The sequence below is a fragment of the Podospora pseudopauciseta genome, assembly GCF_035222475.1.
Source record: "Podospora pseudopauciseta strain CBS 411.78 chromosome 2 map unlocalized CBS411.78m_2, whole genome shotgun sequence".
Classification (NCBI taxonomy): Eukaryota; Fungi; Ascomycota; class Sordariomycetes; order Sordariales; family Podosporaceae; genus Podospora; species Podospora pseudopauciseta.
The window spans coordinates 1,956,268-1,975,459 of NW_026946663.1; the positions used below are offsets into that span (position 1 = coordinate 1,956,268).

Here is a 19,192-nt window from a genome sequence, read left to right on the forward strand (position 1 = left end):
CAGTCCCCTTGCGTATATAATTTCGCCCGCCCTCCCGACAACTTCCTCCCCTTCTTCTTTTTTCTTCTCCATCCAAGTGCAGGGGTTTTACGCGTATCAGTGAGGATTCGTCCGAGATCGCGTTTTTGCTAGTTGAAAACTACATACCTGACCGCTCTTGTTGGGACTCGTTCCTGGCAGGGAATTTTTGGAATTACCAACTTCTTCAGCTTTGGAGAGAAATTCTGGTCTTGTTTTTCATTGCCAACGTTTGCTTGGTTCGAGCGTGGCAAGGAAGAGCGGCGATTGGATTGTGGGACGGGGATTACAACGAATCGAACACGACTTGTCTAACAGCGACTTTTTGATTTTGGCGCTGCGATGGGAGGGTCGTCCTTTTTGGGTTGACCAGTCTGTGATGGTCACGACTTTGATTGATGAGAGGGGCTGTGCTTGGACAACTTCGAAACATTGGTCTCTGACGCGGTCGCCCAGGCGGTCACTGAGTCGAGAGGGAAGAGTCGCACGACGTGTCAGAGTTGGACCGGCTCGTGATGCAACAGTGCTTTTGAGTTTTGAGCGTGTTCAACAAAGTTTGATATGGGTGGTGGAGTTGTGGATTGCTGGCGTTTGATAATATCGAAATTTGGCCGCGCCATGAGTTGTCGCTCGTGGGCTGGTTATCATCACCCGCCAGCACTGCTCTCCAGATTTGTCAGCCCATCTCACGCACTGTGTAACCCCCCATATTCGTGACTCTCTCTATTCCAACAACCCTGCTGTAAATCATCGAGAATAGTAGTGATAGTGAGCATCTTGACAATGACATGAATGGGATATAGCCAAATGACGTCGTGCTACATGCTGAGGATATGCAACGGCGATCGCTTCAGCCCAGCGGTCTGGACAGTGAGGTTTTAGGTTCGTAGGTTTGCGGCACATCAGCCCGATTTCTTCAGGGCGGTCCAGGGCGGCCGCCGCCTGTTGCCTGGGTGGGTGGTGTGGAGGACAACGTCCGATGGACCAACCGATCAACAGAAACGCCGGCTCCTTAGTGTGACTCTTTATCAATCACACGGAATTCTCGGAGTCAGGGAGAGAACTGAATAGCGTCTTATAATGATATGATAACTGAATGGATAATGGCAATGGTATCTCCTCAATTCATGGAAGATGGAAATTGATAATGGACATCCGGCGGCGGGCAGCGGGCCGTCGAGATCAAATCGCCAAAAGGCTGGATGGAAAGTAGGCACCCGATTGGCTGGCGCGCGAGGGTTGCGCGACCAGTTCAGGGAGAGTGGGTTCGTGTGGGTTAGAGTGGGGCGCGTGGCAGAAAGAGACTTCCGCACTGTCCAGTTCTGGGAGCGGCCAAGTGACCGAACGGCTTCTACCAAGGAAGGCGAGCACCGCAGCACCTCCTCTCCTCCATCATCATCCATCAAACCTCACAACCGCCCATCGCCCAACCGCCTCATTCAATCGCCCAGAGCCCCAGAAGAGGCCCGCGACCGCCGAAAACCACCGATTCCCGTCATAGAGAACGGTCTGAAAGCATTCACCGCCCCGAAATCCGATTTTTCGAGTCCGCCGCTGCAGCAGGAGGAGTGCATGTTGCTGGATTGAGGTTCTGCGAAGCCGTCGTCGGCGCTTTCGCGCGACTCGCCCACAACAACCTCCTCCCCCGCCCCAGGCCCTTCCCGCATCGCATCTCCGACTTTTCCATCGAGCGAAGCGGTCTATCATCCCCAGGCCGCCGTCTTCTTTGCGAATCCGATACCGACCGCTTGTTTGTTGTTCAATTTTTTTCTTTGTCCGTGTCGCCACTCCGCTCGGGTGACGGTCGCGCCAAGGATTTTCTCTCGGTCACCCTTACCATCCCGACCACATCGCATCATCTCGCCATTGTCGGTCGGTCCATCATGTCCTTCCACCCTCAGACTCCGCAAAGCCCCTCGCAATTCTCTCCTGGCACGAGCGACCAGAATATGAGCATGAGCAGCTCCATGACCTCCATCACGACCGCTCTGCCGACTCCTGCCCACAGCGTAAACGGAAGCACACTACCCACCGACGCCTCCCAGGACGTCGTCATGGGCGGAGACTCCCCCCACAAGCGCAAGCGAGCCTTTGATGATCTCGGCGATAGACAGCAGAAGAAGGTGCACAGCGAGGGCCGCAAACTTGGTATTGATGACCTGCACCTTGATGTGGGCGAGAAATACCTCCTTTGCAGAACTCGTAAGGCTCCCTTGAAACTCAGTGATGAATGCGGTGGTTTCTTGGTGACTACTGCTTTTTGTTCAAAGACTTGGTTAACACGTGCTCTTTCTAGCCCATCCTACGCCGCGCCCGCATGTGTCGGAAGATCTCTTTGAGCTCTACGGCTTGGGACCTCTTGCCGACTCGGTAGCCCGCGTGCTTCCGAACGGTGAGAAGAATGCGATCAGGAAGACGTACAAGGGCTTCATCAAGAAGCTCGGCGTTCAAGGCCACTTCGACTCGGTCAAGCAAGATCCCCACCGCGAGGATAGCATGCTCTGGTTGATGCAGGTGCCCGAGGATGTTTGGGATGCAAGATACGTCAGGGGCAAGGATATTCACCATGGATTCAACCCCGAGGTCAAGAGCAAGCTGATGCGTGCTACGACTATGAGCAAGGGTGTCGTTCCCAAGAGTGTCTGGGACAGCTCGGTCTTGGGCGAGATTGGCCCCGGCAAGGGCGACAGAGCCATGTCTTCTGCCAGACCTACCGCACCCAACACCCCGCTCAACCTTGGAGGGTCTCAACAGCCTCGTATCAAGGTTGGCACTCCGGTCGCTGCCCAGGATAGGGCCAAGCGTGCCGTCAAGAAGAGAAGCTACGGTGACAGCAGCTTCGAAGGCTACGGCGAAGGCTTTCCAGACGATGACACAGGCGCTGCGTCAGGCTACTCTACTGGAGAGGGTGATATGGCGTCTGGGAACAAGCGCAGAAAAAAGGTGCTTCTTCATGGCTGATCTCGAGCATCGGGGACATCTTTTACTGACACGTGAACAGACTCATGGAGTCTCACAGGCCCATCCTCAAGCCCGGCAACCGGTCTATGGCGCTGGAACTTAGGAGTCTCCAGCTGCTGAGTCCAGCCAGCCGCCGCCCGAGCATGTCACCAAGTCGCAGACTGCTACCAAAAAGCAAACTGCAAACGGTGGTGCCAAAGCACAGGGACGAGGACGCCGGCCACGTGCCGATTAGAAAAGCCACACCTACCAGTGTTCAGGGTGATACCTGGTGTACCGGTTGACGATGACCTTGGCTCGCCCGCGACGCATCATACAATGTTTTGCCTTGTCTTGCCTCTTTGCGCGGAGAGTTGACAACCGAGACGAAAAGACGGTCACAGCTTTTGGAGCCTTTTCTTTGCAACGAATGTGGTCGGCAGCAACAGCGATTGGTATCGACCCGCGAACTTGAGACGCTAGCCGCATAGTTGATGATTACGGCATCGATTTGATCAAAACATACCCATCAACTTGAATTTCCGGTATCCGTCAGTCTATACGGCCTTGTCTCAATCGCAATCAACCGATCCTTTCGCGTTTGTTGGATGGCTTTCGTTGTCGAGCAGAGGGCATTGGCTTTGTGGGTTCACTACAATCGTGGGCTAACATCGAGGGCATCATCGGGGGACACAAGAAACACTGATATCTTGCATTTTGCAAATTTGATTTTTCAGCAAGGCGTTGGGGTTTAAGGTTCTGTCTTTTTATTTTACATTTAATTTGATTTTCCCCGGGGGAGGGAACAACACAAAACAACAAACAAACAAGCTTTATACCTTTTGGGGGACCAGGGTTACTTGAGGCATTTCATCGTTCTTGACATTTGGCGAGGTGGGGGCGGGGGAAACGTTCACAAAGATCATACCAAGGACATGAGAAACATGATGAGAGGGTACATTGGCGGGCTTTGATTATTCTGACGCGCGCGAGGTTCTGTATTATTGTTTTTCTTTGCTGAGGGGCAGCAGGACAGGGGACCTACATGACCAACCGAGGACCGAGGCCGGGATCATAAGGAACGGGTTTATGAAAAGGGGGTTTAGAGAGGGTTGACCGGCTGGCTTCTTCTTTTTTTATGAGAGGAGTTTTGATATCGCAAGGGGTGGTGGGTGAGTTTCCTGGTCTATATGGTCTGTGGTTTTGGGGTTGGTGAGGTTGCTGCTTTTGTCTTCCGGGGGGATGATGTGGTGGGGAGTAGGGAGAGATGGTGGTGAGGTTAGGTGATGATGGGGGGTGAGAAGGAGGGAGTGGAAAAGCGATAATAAAGCAGCGTTTGCTATCTTGTATCCTGTGTGCCGTGATGTGATTGTGATGTGCGTTGTTCCTCCCTCCAGATGGGCTGTTCAGTTTGATGAACCTTTTTGTTGCAACCAGGTATTGTCTAGGGAGCCACATTTGGTGCAATTGGATGGGTGGTCTTGCGAATGTCCGTCAGGATGTCCCCATTTTCCTTCTGCGGCTTCAGTTGATAGGTAGTCCTTGGTGATGACGGTTGTGGTCTACCCAGTTGCATGCGCGTCGGGAGAGATATTTATATTTCCTGCTGGCCAGGCCGGTGGTGATTCACACCATCCGAGTCATCAGTTATTAAGCGATAGGCGTTTACGCCATCTGCTCGTGTTCTTACCGAGTACCAGTTGAGCACAACTCAGACGACCATGGTTTTAGTCACGCCTTCATTCAGCCACACCAAAGGTTACCACAACCTATGTCTAGGGTCGGGAGCCAACAAGTCCCGGTTAGGGGGGTAGTCTTGCAGGTAAGATTACCATCACTCGTTCTCTGTCTTTTGTAGGTACTAACCAAAGATTATACATTACAACAAAATCTAATCCAAATCCTCGCCCTCCTCCCCCAAAACAACCCTTCTCGTCCCATCCTCCCTCACCCAACCAGCCACCATCTCCCCCACATCCCCCACCAGCAGCTCATAATGCGGCGCCGTGTCAAAAAACAGTCCACAATGAGCCCCCACCTCGTCCACATCCCGCATGTAGACCTGAACCCAGCACTTGTCGTCCCGTTCCCTAGGCAAAAGGCAGAATTTCCCGAGCCGTTTCTTCCCACCCGCTTCTTCATCATCTTCTTCCTGTTGATCCAAAGAGGAGGTTTTGTGGAGTTTATTCCTCTGCTGACGGTCCTGCTCCTTTTGGCGTAGTCTCTCTTCCTTTTCTCGGGCTTTCGCCTCGGCTTTGGCTTGCTTTTCCGCCTCTTTGGCTTTTTGGGCTCGGAGCTTTTCTTCTTCTTTGGCTTTTTGAGCAATGGCCTTCTCCCGGGCTTTTATGGCTCTGGACCGGGATTTGACCGCTTCTTCGTATATCTTTTTGGTCTGCTTGTAAGCCTTTTCTGCTTGTTTACGGGTTTCTTTGTCGGGGAGGGAATCAAGATCCGGGGGGGTAGGTGGGGTTGGTTCATCTGGGATGGGGGGGAGGGTGTCATCTTCTGGTGGAGGTGGTGGTGGCTGGGTTGGTTCTGGTGGTGTCGGGGAGGAAGATTCCTCTTTTTGCGGTTCTTCCTCCAGGGGTTCTTCTTCAGGGATTGGTGTTGGGTCCAAGACCTGAAGAATCTCTGCAGCTCTGCCTGCATCGCTGTGGTCTTCTATCGAAATCCTGGGGGTGGACACCCCTGATTGTATCGGTGACGAGGTTGACGGTTTGAGGAGGCCATTGTCGGCGTTGCCGGGTTTTCGTGGCTTCTTTGGGATGCCGGTGGAGACGGTGTAGTAGTTTACGAATCTGACTCTGGGGCCGAGTTCGGGGTGGGCTATGTCGTCAATGTCTTCTAGTTGACGGAGTCTTTTGTACCTGGTCTTTAGGCCGTTCCAATCGGCGAGGCAGCCGCCGAATTCAAGATGAGAGACGATGTGGCTGGCTGCTGCTTCAAAGAGGTTCTCTTGCTTGTGTTTTTGGGCAAAGTGGGCTATGTTCTTGATCCAGCCGCGATCGATGAAGGCGACGTCGTTGAAGAAGGTTGGGTTGTAGGTTGGGTCCGGTTCTGGGGCTGCAGGTGGAGATGGGAAGGGATACTGTCCGAGTGTAGGGGAAGGTGCCCCTGAGGGAGGCCGTATTTGCTCGTAGATTGAGGCATCGGGAGATAGACGACCTGATGGTGATGGTGCAATATCCCTGGGTATCACTGAGTCTGAAGATGTCCTAACTAGTGCTGTAGGGGGTGGAGGTGAGGGCCTGAAGAGACTGGCGATGCCGGATACAACGATACCAGGGTGAAGGCCAAGTAAGGGAGCGTCGAGAGAAATGCTCCCTAGGATCCGGTGACGGAAAGGAGGTCCTCCGCTTGGTGGTGCGTCATGTCTTGGCTAATGGGGGTTGATGTTAGCTCAAGACCTTGCCTCTGTGGAACATATTCACAACAGCGGCCGCCCCCAATACAGACCGCCGTGGCTGCTTATTTTTTTATAGACAAACTTACCAACAAGACAATATCGGCAGCCAAAAGCCCTCCCATGGAATGCCCTACCAATACCACGTCGGTGGTGGGCGATTCATGAGGCATCAGCCACTTGCTGAAGTTCTCGCAGGCCACCTCGATAGACTTGTATGTCTTGTACCGGGGGTAGATCTTGGTGTGAATGATATGAGTCTCGGCCAGTGCCTCCTTGAGAAAAGCATGCACGTGTGCGGGAAACGAGCGGAATGACGAATCATTGCCCATGAAGCCGTGGATGTAGATGACCAGCAACTTGCGCCTCCTCGGTTGGCCATGCTCCTCCATACTCAACCCCGCCGTCGAGGACACCAATGACTGTGTCGAAGACATGCGGGGATCGCGGACCAGACCCGGACCAGATGACCATGTTGGCAACCTGTAGGGATCAGACGCACCTGGCAGCTGGAGGGTTGAGTGCACAGACGGTGGTGGTGATAGGTTCGAGCTTGTGGTTGATGGCATGACGTCAGAAACGCTAGACTAGTTGTATTTGACGATATGTTAAGATCTGATAAACTAAACAAAATCTCGGGTAAGACAGAACAAGATGTCTCTGTTCAACGACAGCAAAAACGTGGCTCTACAAACATGCCAAAATGAGGCTGTGTTCCTGACTGGAGCTTCAAAAGATGTATGTGGTGGTGGTTGGGTGGCAGGTGGAGTGCAGTGCAGTGCAGTGTGAGTGCCCAAGAGGTGAAGTTGAAAGCAGAGCAGTTGGAGCTAACGCAGGTTACCCAAAACCCCCTCTTCTTCGTCCGATGTTGCGCTACGCTGCGTATCTTCCGGTACCCGTGATTCCTCCGAGTCGGCTCGGGTTGCCCTACCCTACCGTGCCTACCCAATATCGAAGGGGAGGGCAGGGAAGGGTAGGGAACGGAGGTTTATTTTGAAACGATCGATGGAGCCAACGAGTGTCAACTATGGAGTCGTGGAAGCGCCGATATCTGTTTATGATACAGAGTATCGGAGACAGTTCTCGTCCCCATATGGTCACCGCCGACACGAGAGACATGGCAGGCCCTGTTCCCGTTTGGTGTAACGTCTTGACTTGGCCGTTTCCCAAATGAAGCTCGTGTTCTTCTGGTGTCGATAGGCAGAGGGCAATTCTGGCCCCAAGAATGCATATCGAAAGAGTGGGCCAATGGGGGGGTGGACACGCGCAATCCCGCAGGGCAGAGCCATCTGTGATTGGCCAATGGGCGTCGGGGGTGCTGAAGAAGAGCCAACCCTCTGTGGGAAGCGAGATTGCAGAACAGGCTCAGGCTTGATGCCCACCACCAGGCCTGGGCTGTTTCTTCAACGGCCAGCAGCAATTTTAATTACTGACGGGAGGATCCTATATCCACGTCGGCGCCCTTGCTTGGTGTTTCTTGCCCTTTCCGATCTCTCTCTTTTTCTTTTTTTCTTCTTTTTTCCCCCCCCTCTTTGCAGTCCAGTACAGTCCCAGGAGCACCAGATCCCGCCCCAAACACAGGACCCAACACAAAGCAGCGCGGAAGCCCCCCATGGAGGAGACTGCCAGGAGAGGACAACGATCCTAAGAAAAGGTGTCGACACAAACTCACGATGGAATGATAGCGACCATGACTATGACAAGTCAACTGCACCGAATCACGCAGCACCACATCCATTACGAGCTGCGGCAATCCAACGCAGCACCGCCAACCCATCGAATACGGGATTCCTCCTGCTAGGGCCCTGCCAGGCGAACACCAATACGGGTCCCGTACCGACTACCGATCACCGAGACACGCCCAACACTCCTTTTTGGGCAACGAATAGCTGCCGTCACTCGTTTTTTCCCACTTTTTTCCAAGTTGCGCTGCCTACGCAAGCGCCATGACTAACCACAACCAAGCCGCTGGTGGCCCCGGGTCTTCACTCTTTCAGGCCCGCCGCACCCGCCACGATCACGCTCACAGCAACCACTCTCCCATCCTCCTCAACCATCACAACCAGCACCGACACCTGCACCGGGAGTTCTCTCAATCGCTCGAGAACCCCCAACAACCACAACCGAACCACCACGCTCGTTCCCCCTCCGATGCGAAACTGCAGCCGCGCCAGGTCGTTGTCGTCCAAACTGTTTCTGTCGTCCAATACGTCGATGCTACAGGCGCACTCGTTAGCCTTTCGACCCTTCGCTCGGATCCCGTCGCACCGTCGCCCATAGACACCCTCCCGGCAGCCGTCACTGCTGGCCTCACCACGCCCGACGACCTATTGCCCAGCGTGTCTCTCCCCGACCCGACGCTCGATCCCAGCCAGGATGGCACGCCGACGCCCACGCCTCCGGCCGTGACCGAGCCCGAGTTCTCATCTTCCTTCCAGTCAACGTCCGTCGAGACGCTGACGTCCACTCCTTCTGGCATAACGCCACCGTTTCCCATATTGTCCTCGGGGAACTTCAACTCCTCGTCTAGTGCGTCTTGGATCTTTGCTCCTGTCCATGCTGACCTCAACTAACACCATGACCAGCGCGCCTACCGCCCACAATCTTTACAAACAGCACACTACCAGCTCTCTTTTCAAACTCCACCAGGACCTCGACATCCTTCTTTCGTTCAACAACTTCATCTTCTTCTTTTACCAAGAGCAGCACCAGCTCACGCACTCGACTGACTTCGACCACGACCTCGTCTGCCCCAACAGTAGTGATCAACGGGTTCGGCGATGATGCCGGCGGCGTAAGAGGCATCCCGGCACCGCAACCTACAGCGGACGACACTGGTTCTGATCCTGGCCCTGGACTGACCCCCGAGGCCAGAAATGCCGTGGTCGGTGGAGTGGTGGGCAGTGTTGCTGGTATCGCCATTGTGGCTTTGGTCTTGATGTTTTTCCTCAAGTGGAGGAAACAGCAGGGGCGAGGAATCATGCTGCTTGGGGATGGAGACAGCACAATTCGCGGCAGAGGTCTCGGATCCGGTCCATCATCTGGGCCCAGCGGAGGCGCAGGAAGAATGTCGCAGATCAGGTTCCCATTCGCCGTTCCATCCGCACTTGCCAAGCTAAACGGAAACCGAGCCATCGAGGCGCCACCGGCCGAACCACAAGAGAAGGGATTCTATCGCGTTTCTGGAAGGAAGTTGGTATCCGTCTTGGAGTCGGGGGGGGATGGATGGTCCGATCCGGATCCACGCAACAGTGTCGGCACGTCTTACTACAGGGACTCACAGGCCTTCCTCGAAAGTTCGAACCTCCCTCCCTTGCAACTAGGCTCACCGATGCGACCCGAAAGCGGTGTTATCGTTTACCACGACGGCCCAGCACGAACGCCAATTGAGGAGCACTCGCCTATGTCGGGCGGTCAACGTCGTTCCGCATTTCCCAATCTGCTCCAGGTCCAGGATCCCGTTGGTCGAAGTATCAACATACAACACGCCGGATCTCGCGTCTCACAATCTCGATTCACCGAAGATTCATAGCGTCTGAAAACAATAGCGCCTGAAAGCATAGCGTCCGAAAGCATCTGCGCTCATCTATAGCGTAACACTTGTACATGCCCGCACACACCTACACCTATTCAATAATATCTGGGTTTACCACTGGCGTCAGAGGGTTGGAGAGACAATACTCATGTTTTTTTTTCTTTCTAGAAGAGCGAGTTATCTTTGACTTGTTGGTCTAGCCCCATTTTTCGATACCTTTTTGCTTGTCATCTTTTTGGATATACCAGAAACTATTTTTTGCGATTTTCCGGTCAGACACAGACAGCCGCAGGACCTCTTTTTACATGGATATACATTATTTGGGATGCGAGGTCTTGGGGGGCTGTGGGGTGCTGGTTTTGGAAATGTATTGGTTGCTTTTGTTTGGCTCGACTGGGAAGATGGAAATCAACTAGTCGCGTGGAACAGAAGATTTTTGGACTTGGAGGGTTATAAAAGAGATCGAAGAAGGAGAGCAAGCGGATGCGTACGGGGGGGGTCTTTTATGTGTGTCTGTGTGTGGAAAACTTTTTTGTTGTATATATTGGGGCCTTTTTTTTTGGGCATGTTATTTGAATGTAGATGTTGAATGTGTTTACTTGTGGTGTCTTATGTCTATCTGGGGATTGAGCTTACTTACGTACACTTCCTCAACACTGCCACGCTTGTGGAAACGTATACAATTGCAACTTGGACAATCGCCAATAGGTATCTGTAGTGCAAACACCCATCGTTGTTCTCAGATAGATAAAACCAGTATCATACCTACTCTCAACCTGCCAGAGGTGTAACTTTGTTCTACCTGGCAGCTTATTTTCTACCAAGACAGTTTCTTGCAAGATGTTGGAAAACGTGCTTGACGAGCTTCCAAATCCCAGCCGTGACATGTAGCCATTATCCTGCCACAAAATCAACTCTACAACTCTCAAAATACGCACCAAAAAAAGATACAAAACAACACTTGAAAATCAAAGCTTAGACAAGGTCCAGTCGTCACACAAGTCACCTCAACCAAAGCACAGATAAAAGAAACAAACATCATGTATCACACCTCCCCTCCCCCCTCCACCCCATCCTATCTCAACTAGCTTGCTATACAAACGTTTCCTCTACCTATACAACTCCCCCCTGCCTCTTTCATCAGAATAAACCTATTCCACTCCCCTGAATAATATCCACCTCCCCTACCCTAACCGTCATGATATTCATCACCACCCCGTCTAACACTGCCTCTTGAGCCCACTAAACATCTCCTCCGCCGCCCTCCACATACTACTCGTATCTCCATTCCCATCAGCCCCATCCCCACGGTCCCTATCCCTATGCCTGGGTGGTACAGGCGGAGGCGGAAAAGGCAAGATCTCCGCAGGATACTCCTCATCCATATCATACGGACTCCCCGCACTACTCCTACTGTTCTCAATACTAGCAATAGCACTGCTCGCCTCCCTCGGCAAACCTCTAAACCTTCTCTTCATCCTTTCCGTAAAACTTTCCTCTCCTGCTTGTCTTTGCTCAAACTGCTGCAGTTCTAAAGATGGCATCGGGCTGAGAGAAGGACTGTGGACGGGTTTCTTCTGTTCGTTCCAACTGGGGTGAAGAGACAGGGTGTTTTGTTCCGGTTGTAGATACTGACGCTGTTGCTCCGACGCCTCAATAACAACCGCCGGCTGGTTATACCCACTCACCACCTCCCCCTTCTGTTCCCAACCCCCAACCTCATCATACCCCCCAGTATAACACTCCTCCATAAAATCATCCACCCCATCCAACACCCCTACTCCCTCCCCCTCACCCCCCACCTCCCTGGCCCTCCTCGCCCGTTCCCTAGCCCTCTCAAACATCCCAACCCTCTCCTCCGCCTTCTCCGCCCTCCCCTTCCACATATCCCTCTCCATTTCCACCTCCCTCAACCTCTCCCTCAACCTCTCGCACTCCTCCCCGACATCCGCCTTGACAATCAACTCCCTTGTCAACTGCGTAATCTGCCCCGACTTTTCCACCAACTGCATCTGCAAACTGCGAATCTGAGCCTCCAGAGCAATCGTCTGCGATTTCTGCCGGCTGGCACTCCGCTCCTCTTCTTCCTGCTGTTGCTCGGGAAACCCTGGATAGTCACCAAAACTCGAAGCTCTGGAAGGTGCAGACCACTTCTCCTTGACCGTGACGTGTGAGTCGTCATCGTTTCTCGTAGTCCGGGAAAAGCTGACACGGTGTTCCGGTGTAGTAACCTCTGAACTCGGCCTACGAGGTGCCTCCCGCTCAGGAGGAGCCGGTGTCACCACCATCTCCTCATCCACCCCCTTTTCCGCACCCGCAACAACCCCAGTAGCCTTCGCCTTCTCCATCGCAGCCTCAAGCTCATCGCTACCCTCCCCCACAACCCCCGGCATCTTCTCAGCCTCAACCGGACTCCTCAACCTCCCCGGACTCGCCCCCCAAACAGCCGCAGCCTCCACACTCCCCTTCGACCTCCTCACCGGCACAACAGGCGGCACCAACGTCCGTCCCCTCTCTACCACCTCCCCTGGCATACTCTCAGACTTCCTCATCTCAATCTGCTTAACCTGACAAGCTGGCGGCGGCGGCTTCAACGGCGACATCGACTTCGACGGCGAAACCCCCTTCCTCGGCGAAGGGTTAACCGTATACTGCGCCAACACCCCACTCGGCTTCAAATCAAGGCTTCCCCCCCCAACCTTCTGCATAGGCGACGGCACAAACGCCTCCTCTTTGCTCGCGCTCTCAAACATCGCCGCCATGGCCTTGACCGCGCTGCCGACTGACGTGACCGGTCTTAGGTAATGCTGCACCGTGGTACCAGGGGTAGCAGCGACAGGAGTAGTAGACTCGGCGATCGTCGTTGCCCGCTTGTCAGGGCTCTGCTGCGGTGTCTTGGGTAGAGGAGACGACTTCTTCTTGCGTGCATTGTCCAGCCTCGAGAGTCTCTTCTCCCTAATATCACCACTACTCGTCGTGCTGATGACCTTATCATCATCATGCGAAATGGTGCTCATGGATGTCCTAGTTTGCGACGACCTCCTCTCCTTTCCGATCTGCTGCCTTCTCTCCCCGGCGGTGGGAGATCCCCCGGGCTGCTCTGACGACCCAAGAGACTTGCGCGAGCGAAAGGGTATGAATCGTGGACTTGTCGGCTGAGCAGAGGGACTCTCAGTATCCGTTGAAGCACCCCGGTGCCTTGATCGCCAGGCCGCAAGCCTGGACCGTTTCTGTCCAGAGACATCGCTCCGCGGTAAATCATCTCGCAGACCCTTATTTTCCACCCGAGCTGGCGAAGACACAGTAAAGGACCCCGGAACGACTATCGGTCTTGCAGTATCTTGAGATGATCCTCTTTGGTGGTCCTCGGAACTCCGGTCCCTGCTCCGAGCACTGCTGAAGGAACCAGATGGTCTTTTTACTCGACAACCCTTATTTTTGGTACGTTGAGGTCCTCCTGTATTTCCTGTATTCATCTCTGCCGTACCCTTAAACTGGTCGTCATTGTCTGCTCGTTTGTTCAAACTCAGCTGACTCAACCGCTTCTTCTCCGCTCTCATGCTTCCCGTCACGTCGTTCTTAAATCGGATGGAATCTGCGGAGATCACGAGTCGACGTCTGGCCGTCGGAGTCGGAGAGGCAGGAGAGGGCCCTCTCGGCATCTCGGGGACGTTCATGCTGATGTTGTCTGGAGTGGGATAACGAGTACCTGCTGTTCCGGCGCCGGTTGACGAGCTCGTCAGCACTGATTCTCCTGGAGCCCAAGGCGGGGGTCGTTGGCGAAGAGAGAGAGGCTCCTCCATGGCCGCATACTGAACGGTTTCCAAAGGAGCGGGAGGGTATCCATACATCTGCTCACCAGCGGCATCGTGGTAATTCTGATTATGGTGATGGCCTGTCGGGGATGTTGCTTCCGGGTCCGCGAGCGATGGCTCCTCAGCAGTGGGCGACAACAACGGCATGGAGGCCATCGCGCCAACTCGATGTTGGGACGAAGAGCGAGCATTCCCAGTCCTTGGCCGTTGCCGCTGCACCGAAAGTGAAGACCGGCTCATCCCGAGTCGTCCCGGCCCTCCACCGGATGCTCGTCCTTCCGCCTAGTTAGCCAACCGTCCCGAGTCTAGCAGCCATCCGCAGGAAGTAGACTTACTAGCGTCAGGAGTAGGACTAGGCGGAATAGGTGATCCTCCTTCTTCGGATTGCCTCGAGTGACGATTTCTCAGCCCGCTCCCCCATTCCGCAGGCTTTCTCACCACAAACGACTCAGACGCAGAAGGTCTGAGCCCACCAGCCTTGTCCTGCAGAGACTCCTGCTGCCGGTACTGATGCCGAGCATGCTGCTCCGAGATTGCCGTCGGGCTGGACTTGAGCACGTCCAGGTTCTTCATATGCTTGACAACCTCCCGCCAGTGCACAATCAGCATCTCGGCAATGCTGTTCGCAACATGTATCTTGTCAACAGACAACGCCCCTCGCCGCGAATGACTAGCCTCCGTATCCGTGGACGTTTTACACTTCCTCCTCTCTCGTCTGGCAGCAGGTGGCGTAATAGGAAACAACACCAGCCCCTGATTTGGATTCGCAATCCTCATCGTATACCCATGAATCAAATCCCCCACCAGCAACGGCCCAAACACAATCCCCAAAGCATTATACCCCATCAAATCCGCCGTAGGCAGCGGCCGTCCCAGTTCATCCTCCCTGGGAGTCTTCTCCGCCGTCCTCCCAATCAAACACAGCAACCCAAACACCGCACAAATCAACTCCCTCCGGAACTGCGACTTGACCGTGCCAATAGCAAGCGCAATCAACCTCGCCCTCAACTTCGTCTGCTTCGTCCTCGGAAACTCGGGATCCCCCTTCAGCTGACTGTGAATAGCCACCAAGGCGTCAAACAAGGCTAAACTCCCCAATATCCCCCCCGGCAGTCCCGCCAGCAACCGTTTAAACGTCGAGGCCACATCATGCGTCCCAACCTTGATATGACTCGGCAGATTCGGACACCGAATCGTACTCGCAATCTCGTCCTTGTCCCCCTCGGCACAGCAATAATACTCATATAGCGCATTCACCACCCTCACCGATCCCGGAATGCGAAACACCCCCTGAGTATCCGCCGCATGCTGAACCAGATATTGCGCCGTCGCCCGAAAGCACGTCGGCAGCACCAGCGATCCCGCCGCATACTCGCTCGGCAGATACAAGAAGCTCTTCCCGCACAGCCTCACCAAGCTCTGCAGGTCCTCATCCTTGAGCGAATCCCTCCTCATCATCACCCCATTCACCAAATGCATGGCCAAATCACTCATGCTCCTCTTATGCTTCACCATCTTCTTCCCCTTTTGATCCTCCCCCCCTTCCGCCCCCGTCGTAGTCATCGACCGCCCACTCAAACTCGCAACCCCACTCCCACCCGAGACCTGCCTCCCCAGAAACGTCCTCGAAAACCAACTCCTCTTTGAACAATGTCGATTATTCTCCTGCTGCTGCAAAGGCGACCTATCCGGCTGTTGCCCTTGTCAGCCCCCCTCCTCACCCAACAACAACAACCATCACCGAGAAACAAACCTACCGACTCTTGCCTTTCCCCCCCACCCTCAACCACCACAATCCCCCTAACCCCATACTTCGCCGCCAACCGGTTATACTCCCCCACAAACTCGCTCCTATCCCCCACCTCATCCGTATCGCTCAACCCCCCCAAATCCCCGCTCGAGCTCGTCCACGTCGCACTGCTATCATTCCCTCCTCCCCTTCCACCACCAAAAGTCGCCGAGTGCGGAAGCGGTAGCTGTAACCTCCTAGGTCCTATCCCAGGTCCAAACCCACTGCCAACCGGTGAACTCTGAAAGTTCCCCCCACTGCTGAACGACCGTCCTCCCGCGAGATTGGATGGCTGGTGGGTTTCGAGGGAGGCATACCTCGACGACGACAGTGACGGCCCCGCCTCGTCAATATCTGATAAAGGTTCGTGGGTGTTGTTGTCATCCTCCTCCTCCTGATCAAGTGACTCGCTCGACCAGGTCCGTTCCATCCGAGCGCGTCGACCTTCGTCCCCGTGGCGAGGAGGCGGAGAAGAACCGCCGAACCGGAGGGTTTGTTGATGCTGCTGCTGCCGCTGCTGCTGTTGCTGCATCATCTCGTTTGTTGTATCCGGTAAGCGACAAGGGAAATAGCAAACAATCGAATCGAAGGGAGGAAGAGCGCAGGATAAAAGTATTAGTCAACACACACACACACACACACAAACACACACATACACACACACACATGAGAAAGATGAACAGACCCCAAAAACAGGATTGTCTTCAGCAAACGGTCTGTCTTTCCCCCCATGCTTCCAACCAAAGGAAAGAAAGAGATTGCGTCAAGGTCAAAATTAGAAAGAAGACCTGACGGTGTGCATCATCTCCTTGTGCAGGCAGGTAGGTGCATCTGCAAGCTGCTGCAACAACAAAGAGGCAGGCAGGCAGGTACCTAGCAACGCTAGTGTGTCAGTTACCTTAGACTTCTCCCCTCTGCTGCTTCCCGTTTTGCATGTTTGACTTCCAGGTTGTTCAGTTCAGGCAGGAGGAATTGGATGCCCCTTCCAACAAACAGAAGGAGGGACCATGGCGAGTAATGTGTGGCTGGTGGGAGAGCTTCAAAGGGTCAAGGAGAACAGACACCACATAAAACATGTCACAAATCTCTTCAATTAAGAAGCTGAGAGACAGACAGAGAGAGAGAGAGAGAGAGAGAGAGAGAGAGAGAGAGAGAGAGAGAGAGAGAGAGAGAGAGAGAGAGAGAGAGAGGGAGGGAGGGGAGAGAGTCAGAGTCAGAGAGAAACAAAAAGTCTATACCGTGGGGTAAAAAATAGAACAGAATATGCAACCATGGTATTCCTTGTCCACATCCGGCCCGTGACGCCATGCAAATGCAAATCAAAATAAATCGGAGTCAAGTATAACCCAAGAGGCCTGGTGAGGGACACAGGGTAGATACTGGTCCCCGTTCCAAATATTATCATGCCGATGCCGCCCCCGACCTAATTCCCCCGAATGTCGTCGTCCTCCTCGCCATAGAGCAAAACATACTTTAGAATGTCCGATAGTGAAATGATGCCCTTGAGACGGTTATCGTCATCCACCACAATCAACCGATGCACCCGTGACTTCCGAATGGTGTCAAAGATGGCATCCAGCCGGTCATCCTCATTGCACGTGTAGATGCCACCGAATTCTTCGGCCCGTCTGGACAGCGCCTCGCCCACCGTGGCGCTCAGCTCGTCGTAGGCGCCACCCTTGATGCAGGGTATCACATCGACCGCCTCAAACAGGTTCAGAACCCTGTTGTCCTTGTCGATGATGGGCACCGCCGAGATGTTGTACTTGACCATGAGGTGAATAACGTCGAGAACCGAACTGCCCATGGTGGCCGTCGCCAGGTCCTTGTAGGTGCCCAGCCCAAGCTCTCGGACGGGCTTTTTCAGCAACATGGTGTACTGTTCGTTGTTGACGGCGATGAACTTGAGGATGCGGTACTGCGTGATGACGCTGACAACCATCTCCCTTCCCGTCTCGTCGTCCCGATCTACCAATGGGATCCTCCTGGCTCTCGTTTTGAGCATGCGCCGACATGCCTCATACAAGGGGCGCATAGGATGAACCGACACCGTTTCGAGCGGCAGCACGCCAATCGCCCTTTCAATGTCTGCCGCCTTCATTTTAGCCCCCGTCTCTCCTAGAAAACCTCCTTTGCGGCGGCCACCTACCTCGAAGACTGCTCAGGCGGAACTGATCGATGTGCGCAATCTCGTCAGGGAACTGGCAGTAGTACTGAATGACATTGATAAAGTCGGTGCTCGTCAGCAGGCCGGCAAAGGCTGAGTTCTGCGAATCCCAGAGCGGCGCTGACACGATGCCTGCATGTTCAACCCGGAGTCAGTACGTCATGGGGTAGCAGAGGGCGTCAAGGAGGGGTCCGCGAACCGTTTTGTATGAGAATGTTCAAGCTCTTCTTGATGAGCAGGTTGTTATCGAGCACAACCAAACGGAAGGACAGAGGCAAGACATCGTAACTCGTCCGGACCTTGAGGAACTCGCGCACCCCTCTCTGTTTGTCCAAAACCACGCGTTAGCTTCCATGTCGAGGCCATCAGGGTCTGCTGCAGCCCATGGCCGGAACCCCGCATCAGCAGCAGTTGCATTGCGAGGTCGGGAGCGCAGGGAGACAGCGGGGTTCGTTCCCAGCCAGGCGGGTTGGGAGCGTGGCCATTCGGAACGTGGGGAGGATGGGTCGATGTATGTTTGAACATGTGTGCCAGGCAGGCCGGGCTGTCTATGTATGTATATACATGTACATCATGTGTGTATCATGTGTGTGTCTGGGTGCGCGTGGATGGGAAGGGCGCGGGGGTTGACAGGCTGGGCAAGGGGGGAAAGGGGGGGGGGCACGATGGGTGTTAGATAGATAAATGCTCACCAGACCCTGCATCTGCTCCTTGTCCAGCGGACCTGAGGCTCTATTATCCGACATTGTGCGACTGATGGGCTTTGGACGCAAGTAGGAGGACGGGGCCGCGACAAAGGGGAGCTCGTGACCATGTCGCAGCGGCAGCGGGCCACTGGAATTGGTTCCAGCCGCAGAGGTTGTGGTGGGAGAGGAGGCAACAGGAGCACTGCCCTCGGTGGCAGGTCCAGGATGTGCCTTTTCGGCGGGCGTACGAGTGTCGTCTTCCATTATCGTGATGGTGGAACGTGGCCGCACATAGGGAGGGACTCTGCTGTTCCGCGGCCGGTGCGCTTCGCCAGGCGCAAAAAAAGGAAACTTGTCTCTGGGGTTCAAGTTCCGGACAGAGCAAGCCTCCTTTGCGGTGGAAAGTGTTGCTGTGTTGCCGCCCAGCGGGACCGAGGACCGGAGGTAGTCGAGAAGGGGCAGACCAGGAGGGAGGGAGAAAGAGAGAACAAAGGAAGCTGCAGCCACTCTCTGTCCAGATGCTCGCTAGGCCAGGAACAAGACCTCTCTTGTCTGGAAACTTGTGATACAACGGGGCGGGCACTTGGAGAGTTTTATCGGGCAACAGTTCCAGAGCTGCTTGGCTCTGCTTTGCCCGATAAGAAATAATAAGGTGCGACGCTATACCGCTGGATACCTGCGATTAGTGCATGTGGATGCCGATCCGTCCTGTGGCTTGGGGCTGTGGCTCCGGCACGCCATTTCGATATGTCATGGCTTGGTTCAAAGAGCCACAACCTCATGGCACTGCGCTGCTGATTACCAGAGTGAGATGTCATATTTTCATGTCTACACAGTGT

The 19,192-nt window shown here is 54.3% G+C and overlaps 6 protein-coding genes across 6 annotated transcripts; 3 read left to right on the plus strand and 3 right to left on the minus strand.

The window, feature by feature from the left end:
* Positions 1 to 1,152: 1,152 nt before the first annotated feature.
* On the plus strand, positions 1,153 to 1,605 carry QC763_0034980 (uncharacterized protein; the record flags this gene model as incomplete). The annotated part of the gene is made up of 1 exon (XM_062905558.1): positions 1,153 to 1,605. The coding sequence occupies one exon, from the start codon at positions 1,153 to 1,155 to the stop codon at positions 1,603 to 1,605; it is 453 nt and encodes a 150-aa protein (XP_062768347.1).
* A 296-nt stretch (positions 1,606 to 1,901) lies between these two features.
* Positions 1,902 to 4,300, plus strand: ROX3 (RNA polymerase II holoenzyme/mediator subunit; the record flags this gene model as incomplete). Its single annotated transcript, XM_062909548.1, has 3 exons — positions 1,902 to 2,220; positions 2,315 to 2,961; positions 3,020 to 4,300. 3 exons carry the CDS (start codon positions 1,902 to 1,904, stop codon positions 3,080 to 3,082), a joined length of 1,029 nt encoding a protein of 342 aa, XP_062768348.1. The 3' UTR covers positions 3,083 to 4,300.
* Positions 4,301 to 4,849: 549 nt separating this feature from the next.
* Positions 4,850 to 8,847, minus strand: QC763_205060 (uncharacterized protein; the record flags this gene model as incomplete). Its single annotated transcript, XM_062909549.1, has 2 exons — positions 6,451 to 8,847; positions 4,850 to 6,337 (listed from the first exon to the last, which is right to left on the minus strand). The coding sequence occupies exons 1-2, from the start codon at positions 6,928 to 6,930 to the stop codon at positions 4,850 to 4,852; spliced, it is 1,968 nt and encodes a 655-aa protein (XP_062768349.1). The 5' UTR covers positions 6,931 to 8,847.
* QC763_205070 (uncharacterized protein) lies at positions 7,215 to 10,463 on the plus strand. The gene is made up of 2 exons (XM_062909550.1): positions 7,215 to 8,890; positions 8,947 to 10,463. Exons 1-2 carry the CDS (start codon positions 8,308 to 8,310, stop codon positions 9,891 to 9,893), a joined length of 1,530 nt encoding a protein of 509 aa, XP_062768350.1. The 5' UTR covers positions 7,215 to 8,307; the 3' UTR covers positions 9,894 to 10,463.
* Positions 10,464 to 11,116: 653 nt separating this feature from the next.
* QC763_205090 (uncharacterized protein) lies at positions 11,117 to 15,930 on the minus strand (the record flags this gene model as incomplete). Its single annotated transcript, XM_062909551.1, has 3 exons — positions 11,117 to 13,986; positions 14,047 to 15,403; positions 15,469 to 15,930. 3 exons carry the CDS (start codon positions 15,928 to 15,930, stop codon positions 11,117 to 11,119), a joined length of 4,689 nt encoding a protein of 1,562 aa, XP_062768351.1.
* A 743-nt stretch (positions 15,931 to 16,673) lies between these two features.
* On the minus strand, positions 16,674 to 19,153 carry SNF4 (AMP-activated serine/threonine-protein kinase regulatory subunit). The gene is made up of 4 exons (XM_062909552.1): positions 18,360 to 19,153; positions 17,867 to 17,990; positions 17,650 to 17,799; positions 16,674 to 17,588 (listed from the first exon to the last, which is right to left on the minus strand). Exons 1-4 carry the CDS (start codon positions 18,615 to 18,617, stop codon positions 16,924 to 16,926), a joined length of 1,197 nt encoding a protein of 398 aa, XP_062768352.1. The 5' UTR covers positions 18,618 to 19,153; the 3' UTR covers positions 16,674 to 16,923.
* Between the last annotated feature and the right edge of the window lie 39 nt (positions 19,154 to 19,192).